The sequence below is a fragment of the Erythrolamprus reginae genome, chromosome 1 (genome assembly GCF_031021105.1).
Source record: "Erythrolamprus reginae isolate rEryReg1 chromosome 1, rEryReg1.hap1, whole genome shotgun sequence".
Classification (NCBI taxonomy): Eukaryota; Metazoa; Chordata; class Lepidosauria; order Squamata; family Dipsadidae; genus Erythrolamprus; species Erythrolamprus reginae.
The window spans coordinates 98,289,198-98,306,768 of NC_091950.1; the positions used below are offsets into that span (position 1 = coordinate 98,289,198).

Consider the following 17,571-nt stretch of genomic DNA (forward strand, 5'->3'; position numbering starts at 1 on the left):
CTTTAAAGAAAATCAAATAAAGATGTTCTATAGATGGCATCTGCTACCCAATAGGATTTCAAAGATGCTTCCATGTACTTAATAACTACCGTCCAGTCTCCAACCTTCCCTTCATGGGGAAGGTTGTTGAGAAGGTGGTGGCACTTCAACTCCAGCGGTCCTTGGAAGAAGCCGATTATCTAGGTCCTCAACAGTCTGGATTCAGGCCCGGCTACAGCACGGAAACTGCTTTGGTCGCGTTGATGGATGATCTCTGGCGGGCCCGGGACAGGGGCCTGTCCTCTGTCCTGGTGCTCCTTGACCTCTCAGCGGCTTTCGATACCATCGACCATGGTATCCTTCTGCGCCAGCTGGAGGGGTTGGGAGTGGGAGGCACTGTTCTTCAGTGGTTCTCCTCCTACCTCTCCGGTCGGTCGCAGTCGGTGTTAGTGGGGGGTCAGAGGTCGACCCCGAGGTTTCTCCCTTGTGGGGTGCCTCAGGGGTCGGTCCTCTCCCCCCTGCTATTTAATATCTACATGAAACCGCTGGGTGAGATCATCCAAAGGCATGGGGTGAGGTATCATCAATATGTCGATGATACCCAGTTGTACATCTCCACCCCATGTCCAGTCAACGAAGCAGTGGAAGTGATGTGCCGGTGCCTGGAGGCTGTTGGGGCCTGGATGGGTGTCAACAAACTCAAACTCAACCCAGACAAGACGGAGTGGCTGTGGGTTTTGCCTCCCAAGGACAATTCTATCTGTCCGTCCATTACCCTGGGGGAGGAATTACTGACCCCCTCAGAGAGGGTCCGCAACTTAGGCGTCCTCCTCGATCCACAGCTCACATTAGAGAAACACCTTTCAGCTGTGGCGAGGGGGGCATTTGCCCAGGTTCGCCTGGTGCGCCAGTTGCGGCCCTATTTGGACCAGGAGTCATTGCTCACAGTCACTCATGCCCTCATCACCTCGAGGCTCGACTACTGTAATGCTCTCTACATGGGACTACCTTTGAAAGTGTTCGGAAACTTCAGATCGTGCAGAATGCAGCTGCGAGAGCAATTATGGGCTTCTCTAAGTATGCCCATATTACTCCAGCACTCCGCAGTCTGCATTGGTTGCTGATCAGTTTCCGGTCACAATTCAAAGTGTTGGTTATGACCTATAAAGCCCTTCATGGCACCGGACCAGAATATCTTCGGGACCGCCTCCTGCCGCATGAATCCCAGCGACCGGTTAAGTCCCACAGAGTCGGCCTTCTTCGGGTCCCGTCGACTAAACAATGTCGTCTGGCGGGACGCAGGGGAAGAGCCTTCTCTGTGGGGGGCCCGACCCTCTGGAACCAGCTCCCCCCTGAGATTAGGATTGCCCCCACCCTCCTTGCCTTTCGTAAACTCCTTAAGACCCACCTTTGCCGTCAGGCATGGGGGAACTAAAACACCTCTCCCTTGCCCGTGTTGTGTTGTTGATTGATTGACTGTGTGCCTGTTTTTTATATATATTGGGATTGTTTTAGGAAATTACTCATTTTAAATTGTAATTAGATTGGTGGGCATTGGATTTTTTATTATGTACTGTTTTTTATTATTGTTGTGAGCCGCCCCGAGTTTGCGGAGAGGGGCGGCATATAAATCCAATAAATCTAAATCTAATCTAATGTAATCTAACTTTCCTTAGGCATTGCTTGACTCCAAAATGACTCTGAGCCAAATAAGAAAATCTGGGGAATCTATAACCTGGGAAGATTACAAACCTCTCTCGCCATCTGAGGCTTCTCAGATGTTGCTGAAACACAGTCTTAAGAAACTCAGATTAATAGAAAAGGGATTTTTTTTCCCCACCCAAAAGTGATGATTCCCAATTTTAATAGATACACTATCCTTCCTGTTGTCCTTAAGATGCTTTTTCAAATGGCAACTGGACATTTTTTTGTTTTATATTCTTCATAACTGGAGAAGCTTCTTGGATGACAAGCAAAAATGTTTCAAGGAAAAACCAAAAAAAAAAGTCCAGCTGCTATTAGAACAAAACACCTTTGGGAATCTCCTGTTTAGAAAGACAGAAGTAAAATACCTTTGCCTATCACTTGACATTTGCCATTATTCTTATTCTTCTCTTAGTAGTCTTTTAGTTTAAACTTGGATTATGCCAAGAATGATGCTCTTTTGACAAGTCAGTTTTCTCAGCTTCTATGAGAGAATCATTCATTGTAGCATTTCATGATTTTTATCTTGGCAATTGTGATTGTCGAGCACTCTTCAAGTCCCTTCCTCCTCTCTTCTACTCCTGAAAATTATCAGCTTACGTTTCCAAGTATTTTAAGGCAGGGACTATATTTTAAAAAGAAAAGACCTCCCTAGAAAATACTGTATTTTTTGCTCCATGGATGCACTTTTTTCTCTCCCAAAAGTGGGTAGAAATGTCTGTGCATCTTATGGAGCCAATATTGCCAAAGCCCTGCTCACCTGCTAGCCCCCAATCTCTGGCTGTTTGCGAGCCCCATTTTAGGCCTTCACGCAGGACACTTCTCATCACCACTGACATTTGAGCAGCAAATGGTGGCGGAGCGATAGGCGGCAGTGGCAACAGGTGGTGGCGCTCCTGCAACCTGGAATGGCTGATCAGCAGTATTCCGGATGGCCGATCCAACTACTGATAGGTGGCAACGGCAAACGGCAGGGAGCAGTAGTGGTGAACGGCAGCAGTGAGCAGCAGCAATAGCCAGGGAATGCTGGCAAAAGCTCAAGAGTTCCCCAGTGGAGGCCGCAATAGCGCTGTTTCTTGTCGGCCAGCCTGCTGATTGGTGGGGCTATGGAAGGCCGGGATCCCGCTGTTGCTCAGCTGACCAGTGGTGGGTGGGCACAACAGAGTGGAGCCCTGATGAGACACATGTTGGGGCTGGGAGGCCGATTTTTTATTTTGTTTTCTTGTTTTCCTCCTCAAAAGCTAGGTGTATCTTATGGTCTGGGATAAAGCAAAAAACAAAAGTCAATAATTCCCAAATAATTTTAACATACTTTAAAAAAACAGGAAAATCAACCAAAAATCCCAGTTGCACCTGTTTGTCTTTATTGCCACACCCACTGCAGCTCCCACCACCTTCCTAAAACCATTAAATTTGACCTTCAGGCACCAAATTGTTGTCTTTACCTGCATCACACAGAACAGGCAGATGATGAAAAGCAGTTAACACTGGAAACAGCTTTGTTCTTTCCAGGATCTGCAGTTTATGGGATTGGCAACTCTGGGAGTTGAAGTCCAGATATCTTCAAGTTGCCAAGGTTGGGAAACACTGCTTTAGACTAAGTGACCTTTTTTTCAGATAAAATCCAATTAGACCTTCAGTTATAGAGTCTGGGGATGACCCCTGCTGGCGAAAAATGGGAAGTGCAATGGGATAAACAGGAAAAAGGAGGAAAACTGAGGGTTGAATGGTGCCAATAATGAAGCCCTTGGTTGAAGGCCACCGTTGTTTGCTGTGGTCCTCAACATTTGTCCTTTTCCTGTTTTGTCTGTTCTCTGCCCTTTGTACATCTGCTGTTTCCTTCCCCAGGATGCATATGGGTTCCTAAAAGAGAATACTTAGAGAGGTGTTCCAGGATATAACCTCATTCAAATGCAGCTGTTGCCAAAAGCTTATACATTGGAGGTAGCATTCTTCTTCATACCTTCATAGTTCTATCGGAAGTTGCCCTGATTTGGTTAATGGGGATTATTCAAGTGTTGTAAGCGTGCTTTTAAAAAAACCCCACCTCTCTTACATCCTATTGTCTCACACTGGCTACCTTTGTGGGAATAGAAGAGTTGTGGATAGTATTTTGCTGACACCGCTGGAGGAATTTATATGTAGGCCAAGATAACTTTACTTTTTCTGTGAAAATTGCTACTCATCAAACAGTTAGGAGTTCTGCCAAACACTGTTTTGTTACTGTTTACAGCTATATTATTTTTCTGTATTGTGCTTGATTTATTTTGTGTACCAGCTGGAGCCTTTGGAGGGAGGGAGTTTATAAATCTTACAAATAAATAGGGAATGAATGCCTTCTAAGACATGCTGGATCAGTAACAAAGAGGTTTAATTTTCTTTGTGTTTCAGTAGCCATGATCAATCATTCAAAGTGATGGATTCTGTTCAATCATTTGTTAAATAAATAAATACAGCATTGAGCTGAGCTTATGTACTGCCTTTCTTTTATTTCAAGTCCAACTTACAGCAGTTCCAACTGCTGACATCTTTGAGTCTTAATTGGTTAAGGGGCCTGTGGCCAATTAAAATATAATATTTATTTCCTTGTTTTTTCCTTAATTCAGTCTCTATGAGGGACTTCAGAACATACAAGCACTCCCGGCACTGCCATTTGCAACATCTGAAAACAACGGCATCTTTTTTCCCGAGATCATGTGTGTGTTACATACATGTAAGTATAGGGTCTCCTTCTCAAACAAGGGGTTGGACTAGAAGACCTCCAAGGCCCCTTTTATTATTCTAGAAAAGGTGGCAATTGCATTTGGATATTAAAGTAATTTTGTGTACTCCAAAGCACATTCTGCAGAGCAAATTAACAAATATTAAAAGAAGAATTGACTTTAAGTGAACCAAAACCTTAAAGCAGGAGTATCAAATACAAGGCTTCGGGGCTGGATGCAGCCCACAGGGTACTTAGATCTGGCCCATGGGGCAGCTCTGGAAACAGTGAAGGACCAGATTGGCCCGTGGTCAGTAATGGGCAGCCAAAAGTTTTACTGCTATACTGTGGGTGTGGCTTATTTTGTGGGCGTGGCTTAATGGCCATGTGACTGGGTAGGAGAGGCTTGCCAGCCAAGTGATCAGGTGGGAGTGGCTTCAATGATCATCATAGTTCAAGTGAACTGTTAAGTCCTCGACTTACAACCTTACCAGTGTCGCTCGCTAGGTTGACAATTTGCTTCACGTTTCCCGTGCTCTCCTTCCTGGGTCAGCTCCCCGCCTCAGGCTGGGTAGGTGGGTGAACAGGTGCTGCCAGAAGCATAAATGCTGCCAGCACCGCTTTCACCCATGCCTTCTGCTTGCACCTCAGGTGGGAGATGGCCACGTGAGGTTGGAGGGGAGCCGGGCAGGAGAGAGGGAAGATCGTCCGAGGCCAGGAAGGAGGAAAGAGGAAAAAAGCAAGGAGCGCAGACGCAGCAGAGCCGAGCTGAGCCGAGACCAGTAATCCAAGAAGTGACAGCCGCCAATCAGCTGGAGCTGTGCACGCAACTTCACTTCTGCCGGTGGAACTGCATTCCAACCCATCCTGCCTGCTTCCCATCACTTCCCGTGGTGCTTCTGCCAGCAAAAATGGAGCCTGGGAGGGCCTTGCAAGCTCCCTTTTCCTGGCAGAGAGTTACAGGAGTCCATTTTCACTGGCAGAGCACTGGGGCCAGTAACATTGAGCTGGCTATGTCCATCCCGGCCCCCAGAGGTCAAACACAACCCTGGTGTGGGCCTCAATGAAATAGATTTTGACACTCCTGCCTTAAAGCATTCTTTAGAGTTGCTCCATGGACCAGTACTTACCAGATCATATAACCATCCTCCATGCACACAAAGCTATTCCTACCAGTGTGGTCCAAAGCACCTCACCAGTAGGAATCCACTGATGATGCAATTTTCTGTGATTTTTCCCCCCAGCATCTCTGTATCAGAAGAAGCCCTTCCACCTGCCCCCGTTTTAATGCCGACCTTTATTCTTCATCCGAAGAACAGCAGAGAAGCTCCTTCTAAGGAGACACTGGGAAAATTGCATCATCAGTGGATTCCTACCAGTGCGGCACTCTGGACCACACTGCTAGGAACCCACCACTGAAGCTATTTCCCCTGACCAAGCTCTCAATATCAGTGCATGGACTGGTGTTGTGAAGGCAGACACAAGTAGACCCTACTTTTGCAAATGAGGCACTAGTTGGATTTACATCACTCCTTCAACCCAACATCAAGCAGCAATGCAGAACAACCCCATGTTACAGAGTTACCAGCCAATGGCATTTTAATTAAGTCCTTTATCAAATCTCAGGCTATGTGTTTTGTTCCTAGTTTAGTGCAATCTTAAACACTGAAAGAGCTACAAAGGTCCTAACTGGAAGCTCCCTGTTCATGAGTCCCAGCGACTGGTTAGGTCCCACAGAGTTGGCCTTCTCCAGGTCCCGTCAACTAGACCATGTTGTTTTGAAGGATCTAAGGGAAGAGCCTTCTCTGTAGCGTCCCCGGCTCTCTGAAATCAGCTTCCCCCAGAGATTCACACTGCCCCCATCCTCCAACCCTTCCATAAAAACTTAAAGACCTATTTATGCCGCCAGGCTTGGGGCCATTGGACCCTAGCCCACTGGCTGACTAATGTAGTATTTTTTGATGGTAATGGATGATTTTAACTCTATTAGTGTTTTTTTAAAGTTTTAGTTATATTAATTGGATTTTTTAGTTATGTATACTGTATATTGTTTTTCAACATGATGTGAGCCCTCCCCCCGAGTCCTCAGAGAGGGGTGGCATACAAATACAATTAATAAATAATAAATAAATAAATAAATTTTGGAGCCAACCAGAAGTCCACTTCCCCCGCTATAGTCTCTTTCTAGCATGGTATCCTTTTTCCTCTACCTGTCCTAACTGAAAGCCCTACCAATTGTGGAGTTGACTGACAATAGGGAGCTGCAGCAGAAGGATGAAAGAGCCACATATGGCTCCAGAGCCACGGGTTGCTGACCCCTGGTTTAGCGTCTTGTGTGAACAAATAGTTTAGCGTTTTATGTGAACAAATAAAATTGAGTAGAGAAAATTAGGGTGATGAATTAGGGATATATTATGGAACCAGCTCCCCCCAGAGATTCGTATTACCCACCCCCCTCGTCACCTTCCACAAGAGTCTAAAGCAGTGGTTCTCAACCTTTCTCATGCCGCAACCCCTTAATACAGTTCCTCATGTTGTGCTGACCCCCAACCATAAGTCTAGTGCCAATTCTCCCAACAGAGCTTTAATCTGATTGGCAGGAAGGTCAGAGGGACACCCCCACTGCAAACGCCTGATTGGTCGGATTGTAAAAATATGTCCCAAGGCACCAGAATAGAAGCTTTAGTTCCTAATACCAGGGGAAATTTGTCTTTTCCCATGGTCTTAGGCGACCCCGTGAAATGGCCATTCAACCCCCAAAGGGGTCCCAACCTCCAGGTTGAGAACCACTGGTCTAAAGACTCGTTTGTACCGCCAGGCCTGGGGGGCTATTAACCGCTTGCCACCTGGCTGGTGAATGAAAGGGATGCTTGTTGTTTTAAATGGGAGTGACTGATTTTAAATGTACTGGGGTTTTAGACCAACTAGTTTTTAAATTTAATTGGATTTCAGAAGTTTTTTAAAATTGTTTTTTACATGTTGTAAGCCGCCCTGAGTCCTCGGAGATATATAAATCCAATTAATAAAATAAATAAAAAAAATATAATATATCAACATGCTTTCTTAATTGCATAAGAAAACAAGTAGGAAAAGCAATGAGGCAAGTAGATCCTATTTTTAACTTTTAAAGAGAAGAAAATGTAATGCCAGATATTTGGTTAAATTATTGTCTTTCTGCTCCTGCTGTAAAGATGGGGAAAAAAAATTTCCATTCCATGCTGTACAATTTCATGGAAACTTTCAATATGTTCACCTTTTTTATTGCTAAGTAACTGGATGTAATTTTTCCTTCTCTTTTTCTTCCTGCTCAAGCTCATGTTTAAGGAATTTAAGCTCTTATATTATAATTAGAGCCAAAGGAGAAATCATTCCAAAGCCCACCCAAAACTAGACAGTTAAAATGGATCCTATTCCTCAGCCAACATGAAACAGAAAAAGCTTGTAATAAAGTTTGTACATAAACGTTTCCCTGCACAGAATAACAATTGCCATCACCATTAGTTTTGGAAGTAGGTTGAAATAAAAGAATTTACTAATGTCTAGATTAACTAATGTTAATGTTGCACTAGAGATGGATAATGTTGGGAATAGATGAGCTTCTGGCACCCATTGTAACTCTTAAATCAGCACTAATTCTCTTGTTGTCTAGTTGTTAGAGATTAGTGCATATCGATAACTCAGTTTCTTACTGCTAACTGTGCAAGACATTAATTGGATTTAATGCAGCCAAAACCTACATGGCATGTGTAGTTGTAATTGGAAGATTCTTATGAACGATGAAAAAAATGAAATTATTTGCTACAGCTAAATTGAAAAGGTTTTATTCTGCATGAAAATGCAGAAACCAGTTCAAGAATTAAACAGAGTAACACTAATTTGGAACAAAATTACAATGACTGTATATGTCTTTTATTATAAAGGACAGTATTTCAGAATGTTGTCCTTTAGATTTAATTATTTTCATTGATTTTGTTCTTGATTTCCCCCCCCCCCAAAGCTAATTATAAACAATTTTTAAAAATTATCTTTATGAAGCTCTTTCAGATTTGCCCCTTTTTCAGGTTTCTCCCACCCCACCCCAGCCCAAGAAAATATGGTCACTGTAAGCAAAGGATAAAATGGAGATCAGGTAAGTATTCTCTACTTTAAATTCATTCCTCTAAGCCAGTGTTTTTCAACCAGTGTGCTGTGGCACACTAGTGTGCCATGAGACATAGTCAGGTGTGCCGTGGGGAAATTAAACCTGAGTCCCCAAACTACAGCCCGCATGCCAGATATGGCCCACGGAGGCCATTTATCCAGCCCGCCAGCAGCCGCCTCCATCTGAACATAAACATTCCCCTCACAATCCCTCCAGCTATCAGCGACAGGAAGAGTGAAGGCACAGGGAATGCTCACTGACCAATCACCTTCTAGGATTCATCCCTACCATTAGCGATGAACCAATAGCTGCAGCCACCGCTGTGGGAGGAGCCACGCCCCAAGAAAGCCGAAGAGAAGGACGGATCCGGTGGGCGGGGACAGCCACAAGTGGAAGCCTCAGCCCTGGAGCTCCCACTTGCAGAAGCTGCCCCTCCCCCGGCTATTGCCTGCCGCCGCTATTAGCGACGAGAAGCCATGGGCGCGAGGGGGCCGACTTTCAAAGCAACCTTTGCCGGCCTCCCGAGAAGGGTGCCAATAGCGGCGGTGGTGGGCAATAGCCGGGGGGCGGCTTGTGCAAGTGGGAGCTCCAGGGCTGAGGCTTCCACTTGTGGTTGTCTCCGCCCGCCCGATCCGTCCTTCTCTTCGGCTTTCTTGGGGCGCGGCTCCTCCCACAGCGGTGGCTGCAGCGGCGCTGGCGATCCAGCCGCTAGCCACTCCGAGCGTTGTGGGAATGCCCACCCCTCTCACAGTCCCGTCCCGGGCTGTCAGTAAAGGGGCTGCTTCCCATCCCCCTGCCAGCTTGCTCAGAATGTTCAAATTAAGGAAAACCTTCGCCGGCCTCCACAGAGAAGAAAGGAAGAGAGAGAACGAGCGAGAGTTCCCACTTGCAGGAGCCGCCTCGCGGCACACCTGACCATGTCTCGCAGCATACTAGTGTGCCGCGGCACACCGGTTGAAAAACACAGCTCTATGTGGAGTATATTACTCAGGGATCAAATGCTCCCAGTGCGCTCATGCCTGTCGATCATCAGAGAGCCGGTCCCGAAGGCAGCATGGGGCTCCGTCCACCCGGACACTGCCATTTGGGTTCACGAGTGAACTGGGAGCATTTCACCCGATATTACTGCAGCAGGTCCAAACAATGGTAATTAAAATTCTCCTTAAATACTTCAGTTGTCTCAATTTTGGTGATATGCATCTTTATGCATTATTAAACTTTTATAATTTAAATGTAAATTTAAATTCTATATTCTTTTACTTATTCTATACGTTTACTCGTTTTTTATTTAAAAGGAAACTGTTTAGATACTTCATTGTGGTACGTAAACAGAACTCTGTAAAATAAAATAAAAAGCATTAGTCTGAATTCTGGGGTAATTTATTTCTTGATTTGGGAGAAGTAACTTCTTGTAAAGAATTAAGGAATTATGAATATAGTAAAAAGAAAACCCTAAGATAAACATGGTGCAATTTCAAAAATTCTAAGTATTCTCCAGGCAATACATAAAGCTGTAATATTCCTAGGACTAAGAACTGCTCTAGTTCAATTCATTTTTAAAAAAATATATAGCATTAGCACCCTCTAGTGGACTTCAATTTTAGAAGCTTGGCAAATACTGTAATAATAAAGAAAATGTTACCTAAATGTCTATGGACATTTTCAGTCATCCAGGTCATGTTTCCAAAGGTGTTTTTTTCAAGAGGCAACTGAACTTTCTGGTTTTTCTTTGAAGATATTTCGCTTCTCATCCAAGAAGCTTCTTCAGCTCTGAAGCTAAACATCTTCAAAGATAAACTAGAATGTCCAGGTGCTTTTGCAAAAGCATATTTGGGACAAAATGTTTCAAAACCTTTTTCTTACCTTTTAATTGTGATTCTACCCTATGAGATATACTATATCACATTTTCTTTGGGAAGTGGATTTTTGAACTTATCTAGACAAACAGAAGTCTCTTGTTTCTTCTTATTTAGCATTGCTTATTTGACCCCCTATGTCAATCATTAAGTGTTGTACCTCATGTACATATGCACCAAGACAAATTCCTTGTTTGTCTAATCACACTTGGCCAAGAAAGAATTCTATTCTATTCTACTCATAGGTTAGCATTACATATGGTATGAAGGTCCCACACATTAAAAAAACACATTTGGGAAAAATCATTGTTTGAAACAAGCTGCTAAAACTTATTGTGGCCAATCCAGTTCTATTGCCCAACAAATGCTCATCACCACAGGTCAGAGGTCTTCAAACTTGGAAACTATAAGACTTGTGGACTTCAACTTCCAGAATTCTCCAGCCAACCATGGAGAATTCTGGGAGTTGCTGGCTGGAGAATTCTGGGAGTTGAAGTCCACAAGACTTAAATTTGCCAAGTTTGGGGATTCCTGATATACCGGTAAGTATTCCTGAAAAGCGCAGGAGATCACCATTTGCCTGCTAAACAAAGACAGGTTGACACTACAACAAGAATGAATAGAAATGTTTTGTTATTTTTTTAAGCAAATATTTTATTATTGAAATACCCGCCCATTATTTGTTAAATCTGTACATGCATTTGTTTCATTTGGAAGTGGTTTCAAAAAACAAAAACAAAATCCAAAATGACTCCAGGGTTCTTCTGTTCAGAGCTGAATCCAAGAGAACAAGAACCATTGCAAAACACCTTATCAGTGAAGTTTATCAAACGAAGAACGAAGTGATGTCTACACAGCCTAGCATTACAATCCTTTCAAAAATGAAACAGCAACTGGTGGATGATGGCAGCAGAACCACCCTGGACCCTTATTTCAAATAAAATAATCAATGTTTTCTAGAATGTTAATGAAAAATTGTTCAAATGATGGAGTCTGAATCATCCGACCGTCTTACTGCACAAAATCTAGCAAAATCACCGCTTGTTATAGTTAAGAAATTATAATATTTGTAAGGTAGGAAAGCATGGGAATGCAGGTACTCCTAACTAGATTTGGTTTCTAAATTGTCTCAGACCCATTTCATTCTCCCTCAATAGACAAAGATCAAGTTTCCTATTTCCATAAACTACTTTGCGTGCTGTGAGATGATGGAACATGGCATTTATGCTTTCCTCTATACATTAATAATTGTTAATGTAAGAAACTTGTAGTACTGGACATGTTAACCTTTCCTGGTTGCCTTCTTTGGCACACCTCATGTGGAAGCTCTCCATGCAAAACCAGAGCCATGGTGTCAGGAGAGAATGCTAATGATAACTGCAACCACAATCTTGACTTTCTTTTTCACAGTTTTATGTACTAGCAGCCTTTCCTTAATCTGTGAAGGAGAGATTTCCCTTACAAAACTGGGCTGTTTTCCCTGCATTCACTTTAGAATATAGATGCTTGCATGGCTTTTGAACAGAGAAGCATCTCCCAGTAAAAATATCAACAGTACGTTCTTCTACAGTGACTCCTGCAACATGAGTTCTGGTGGCAACTGCAGTGACTCCAAAATCACACGATCCCCAACTAGAGAGGCAAGAAGAGCTATGTACTTTCCTTGGTACATATAAACTAAAGGCCAGAAAAAGTGTTCCCTGCCACTATTGGCATAAAGAATAATCAACTCTGTGTAATTTCACTGTAAACAGGAGAAGACAAAATTACAGAAGATTCATACTAATGTGAGTGGAAATATGTATATATATTTGTAGTCTCCATCACCAGCTCAAATAAAGTTGGCAAACCAGGAGTAGATGTCAGAGAGCCAGGACAGACTCATCCTTGGAGATTCAGTCTCTAAAATGTCTCCAATGTAATGGACTCCCAAAGGGAGGAGTATGGCAGAAATGAGAAAAAATGATATCAGAATTTCCATATCATACATTCCTGTTCAAAAGGTAAATGGTGGTATTTTAAGCTTGGTGCCCTACAGTCCAATTCTTCATCTGGCTGGTATCAATTCAATAGGTCAGAGGGACTGAAGCTAAAAAAGATAGAGGCATCCAATTATCTAGAGGTTCCTCTCTCTACAGCGTGTATTTCTAAAAGCATGTGATTAAAAAAATATCAAACCCACAACAGCTAAAGCCCCCTCCCTCCAAATCTTCCTTGATAAACAGCATAAGGATTATGTACATATAGCAAACAGCTGCAACAACTGGAATATGGGAATACTCTAAGCTTAGTCACAATCGACAAATGTGGATAAAAGGAAGGGAGGAAGAGGTGATGGCAATAAAGGTGCAGGAGAAGAAGATTTAAATGGCCTGTTTCATAAAAGAACAGTCAAGAGATAAAAGGAAGCTGCCCAAGTCCCTCAAATAATTCGTCAATACCGCACAACCTAATTGAACTGCAGCAACACTGCAGCGTTGTCACCAGAGGGATGAGAACAGTCTGGATTTAAGAAAGGGGCATTTCGTATGTTCTGGGGCAGATTTCACGACTTGCAGTCTCTCAATACTTGGGCACTTTGGTGTAGTCTTCAGTGTGAATGTTCTTGCAGAGGCAGATAGAGAGCACCATTCCCAGCAACTGCAAGAGAAAAAAGGAAGGAAGGATGAAAAGGTTGGTCCTTTGTGCTTATAAAGAAATGGGGAATCCCTGGACAGAATTCAGCTTTTCGGCGATTGTTCATATTGCTCCTGCTGCAAGAATCCCAGTGACTGGTTAAGACCCACAGAGTCAGCCTTCTACAGGTCCTGTCAACTAGACAATGTCGCTTGGTGGGACCTAGGGGAAGGGCCTTCTCTGTGGGAGCCCCGTCCCTCTGGAATTAGCTCCCCCCCGGAGATTCATACTGCCCCCACTCTCCTTGTCTTATGCAAGAGTCTAAAGACTCACCTATGCCACTAAGCATGGGGTCATTAGATTTCCCCCCTGGCTGATGAATGTATAGTGGGCTTGTTGATTGAATGGATATGTGCGTACTTTCATTGGTTCTTTAGTTTTTAGATGTACCTTTTCATTAATTAATTTGATTTCTATGTATATTGTCTTTTTCTATGTTGTAAGCCACCCCGAGTCCTCAGAGAGGGGTGGCATATAAATCTAATAAACTTAAACTTAAATTTATACAAAACATATTCATATAATGGCACTTGATACTAAGCCAAAATGTGTTTTCTGGTTTTAGCAATAACACTAGTGTTATATACCGCTTCATAGTGCTTTTACAGCCCTCTCTAAGCAGTTTACAGAGTCAGCATATTGCCCCCTAACAATCAGGGTCCTCATTTCATCAACCTTGGAAGGATGGACAGATGAGAACCAGTGAGAATCGAACTGCCGAACTGCTGCCAGTCAGCAGAAGTAGCCTGCAGTACTGCATTCTAACCACTATGCCACCCTATGTTTTATCTCAGCACCCTTTACTATCTCATACTTCTTTGTTCTCCCCTTACTGTCAAAATTGCAATTATAAATTCCTCCAGAGAGGGAGCTATATTTTGCTAGCATTACTGTGAAAAGCACTTCTGTTCTTAGTTGAGTTTTGCTACACTTAGTCCTTGCTTACTGTCAGTCACTGAGACTGGGAACTCCATTGCTAACAAATTGCATTCATAATGAGGGGCATCACATGACTGCACCAATTTAGGATGATATTTCCAGTAATCCTCATTGCTGTTAAGCGAATCCTATGAGGTTGCGGCATTCCACAGTCATGTAATCGCCATCTGAATCATTGACTTTGTTTGCTGGAAGCTAACACAAAGTGATCACATGACTACAGGATACTGCAACACTGTGCAGGTTGCTGAGCACACAGATAGTGATCATAGGATGCTGCAATGGACCCAACGATAAGAACTTCTCCTAAGTACCCTTTGTTCAGCATCATTGTAACTTTGAACATTCGGTGAATGAGGGGACTGCTGCATTTACTTTCACATATTTAATAAAATGTTCTAAATAGAAATGTAAGCAGCAGCTAATGAACCATATTCATTTCTGCCCTGACCAATATAGTGGATTTGTCATCATATTGGAACATGTCAAGACAAAAATGCAGCATCAGCAGATACTTGCTGAATTGAGTAAATCAGCCATGGAAAAGAGAACAATCATTCTAATTGAGAGACTACTAGAAAAAAGATGTAGATGGAGCAAATAACCAGATCTCCTGAGACATTTGGGGTTTTGGTTTGGTTCTATTTACATTGGTTCTTGGCTTCGCCCTGAGACTCATTCTCTCTCATTTCCCCATATGCATCTTTGTTTTCAACCACAAACAATATTGCTAGTGCGAATAAATGGAAGCTGGTGGGAAAACTTTTAATCAAAGCTATTCTTTTTAAGAGGCTCCAATCATGAGGAGGATCTAGATTTTTTAAAATAAATAAATAAATGTACTTTCAGCCAAGAAATAATAACAAAATAAGAAATAGAAATAGCAATTTATACATTTTGCAAAATTGATTATTAGAGAATATATTTAAGTACATTTATCTCTTGGATATCACTTCTGGATTTTGTACCAGTGATGAAAATAAAACCCCTTTGACTTCTGGTTTCGTTGATCAGAAAGATTTGTTGTTATACTATGTGTAAAAGCAAAATGTTGAGGCTGGAGTGTTTTTATCTTGTACTGTGCTAAAGAGTCAGAAGTCAACACTTTTTTTTCCCTTTTTTCTCCTTTGTACTTTTCACATTCTTTTCCCTCTCTTTTCCCTTCCCTTAATTTCCTATTTCTATTTTTCTTTGTATTTTATATATTAAATGTATTTATAAAAAAATAAAAAAGGAATATCAATTAACTTCCACCAAGTACCAAGTATTCATAGGCCAAAGAGGTGATATACTGTACATACAGACAATTTTTCGCTTTGTTGTAATTATAAACAGCCACTAACAAAAAATAATTTTTAGAAAATGCAGAAAAATGAACACCTACTTCAATGACCGCAACTCCCGTGCACACTCCAAGAATGATGCCAAGGTTGTCTTGTAACCAATTCTGCACACCTTTCATACATCCCTGGAAGATAAGGACCACATCTAATTTACCAAGAGTGTAAGTGTTACCAAATAATTACCAAAGTGCGTTTAGTAATTATTATCCAAAAGCAGGACAATGTTATTGAACTAGAACATGAGTTCTTTTGAAATCTTTTCTATTTATAACTGCTGTTTTGTATAAAGCCCAAAGGAATTGGAAAGCTATTATTTTCTCTTTAGTCCAAGATTCTCTATTTCTGACAAACAGGGATCTCCCCCCAGGATATTTTATTTCCTTACTGCTGGATTGTGACCCAGTTAAGAGTCCTAAGAGATGTTGAACTATACATATCAGAAATACGTCTGTGCTAGAGGAAAAAGCAGCACTTCCAAGTGAAAAACTAAATTTTGGAGACAGTGAAGTAAACTTAAGAACTGCATATTATAAGGATTTTGTCACCAAAAGCCATTATCAGGATACGTCTTGGAAACTCACAAAGTGTTCTGCCAAGATGACAGCAATGGCAAGACTTTTGCTTTGGAGTATATACTACGTATGTGAACATATGTAGTGTTTATTGTAATGGATGCATTTTTTTGAAATCAAAACTGTGTATGAATAAGTTGTTGGCTACATAAATGACCGATAAGATGGTAGAGATTGAGGCAAATAAAGTGGGATTCAAAACTGCCTCCAAGAATTAAAATGAATGATAGAAAGGCAATCAAAATGTATTCTCAGAATGATTGATAGAGGGGGGGGGGGGTAGCAATTTGTCAACACTTTGTAAAGAGATGTCCATGGTTACATTCACATACCTCTTTCAACACTTTGCCTTCAACCAGGAAGACAACTGAGATCAACTCAAGAGTCATTGAAAAGAATGCAGAATTTTTTATTCTCCTCCCAAAAACCTTTCAGACCAAATGCCAAACAAAATGAGAGTGAAGGGAGGAAGAGAAAAAGCGGACAAACAAAAGATCTCTAGGCAGAATTACCCCAAAGGAGACACTCACCTGCTTTTTAACTGGCCACTCATCCACTGTTGTAGAGTTGGAAATAAGTTCCAGGGAGCAGAAACCCATTTCGGCTGGGGCGTTAGAGGAGTCATTGGAACAAGAGCAAGGATAATATGTCTGGTTTCTTTCCTGAAGAATTGTGTTGTTTCTCCAAGTTGCTGGCCCAGTCCAACCACAGCATTGCAACTAGGTTTAAAGGAAAACATCACCTTATTACTTCCTATTCAATGTCACAGGGCCATTTTGTCAACTATCGAAATGACTAACTGAAGCCATAAAAGTTTCTTCTTTTGTTTCTCAGTTGACATGCTTAGGGGGCAGAGAGGTTTATGGAATGTAGAATGTTTCCTATAGTGCCAAATTATAACACCGATAAGGCTCATGGGAGCTGGAGCTGACCCAGCATATCCTAGCAACAGCAGGAGGGTAGTACCAAGAGGCTCATCACCTGCTTGGTTGGCTAACGTGAACTGGGACACAAGGGAAATGTTGTGACCTGGCAGCAGCCCGTGCAGCTGTTAGCGGATCCCGTCTGAGGCTGATGAGGTGATGCACGAGCAGCCTGTGCAACTGGCATCTTAGTTAGGAAGTGAGGAGGCTGGCTAGGACTCAGTGCTAGAGGCAGAGGTTCAGCCAGGGCCTACAGAACCTCCAACATTTTGCAGCAACAAGGAAGAAGAGGAGAAGCCTCTTCTTAATGCACGAGCACACAGAGCTGTCAAAAGACAGGAATGGCTACTCAGGAGGAGGTCTCCTCGGGAGTAGGCTTGGGGCTACTTAGCCACTCCCAATATGTCATGACAACTTTAAGACAACCTACAAAAATGTTACATAAATTAAACCTGAAAAATATTTTCCAAGGAACATGGAGAGCTACCCAGAGATTTAACTTTTCCTCGAATGCTGGCCTATCAGAACAAGGGCAGAATGATGAATATGCAGAGAGCACTGCAATATCAGTCAATCTACATTAAATGAAGTTTCCACTAGCTATTTTAAGAAATGGAAATAATTTGCACAAACTGAATACCGACTAGTTCAAAGAGCAGCGTAGGTGAAGTGGCGCAGTGGTTAGAGTGCAGTACTGCAGGCCACTGACTGCTAGATCTACTTGGCCACTCCTCAAG

At 42.4% G+C, this 17,571-nt stretch overlaps 1 protein-coding gene across 4 annotated transcripts in view; it reads right to left on the minus strand.

Annotated features, from left to right (window-relative positions):
- Positions 1–11,009: 11,009 nt before the first annotated feature.
- Positions 11,010–17,571, minus strand: part of CD82 (CD82 molecule) — an 86,415-nt gene continuing 79,853 nt past the window's right edge. For all 4 annotated transcript variants that reach the window (XM_070760600.1, XM_070760611.1, XM_070760616.1 and 1 more), the window contains 3 exons: positions 16,442–16,630; positions 15,381–15,464; positions 11,010–13,021 (listed from right to left, as the gene is read on the minus strand). In XM_070760600.1, the coding sequence (XP_070616701.1) occupies positions 12,944–13,021; positions 15,381–15,464; positions 16,442–16,630 (351 nt within the window). In that variant the 3' untranslated portion in view covers positions 11,010–12,943. The remainder of the gene's footprint in view (positions 13,022–15,380; positions 15,465–16,441; positions 16,631–17,571) is intronic.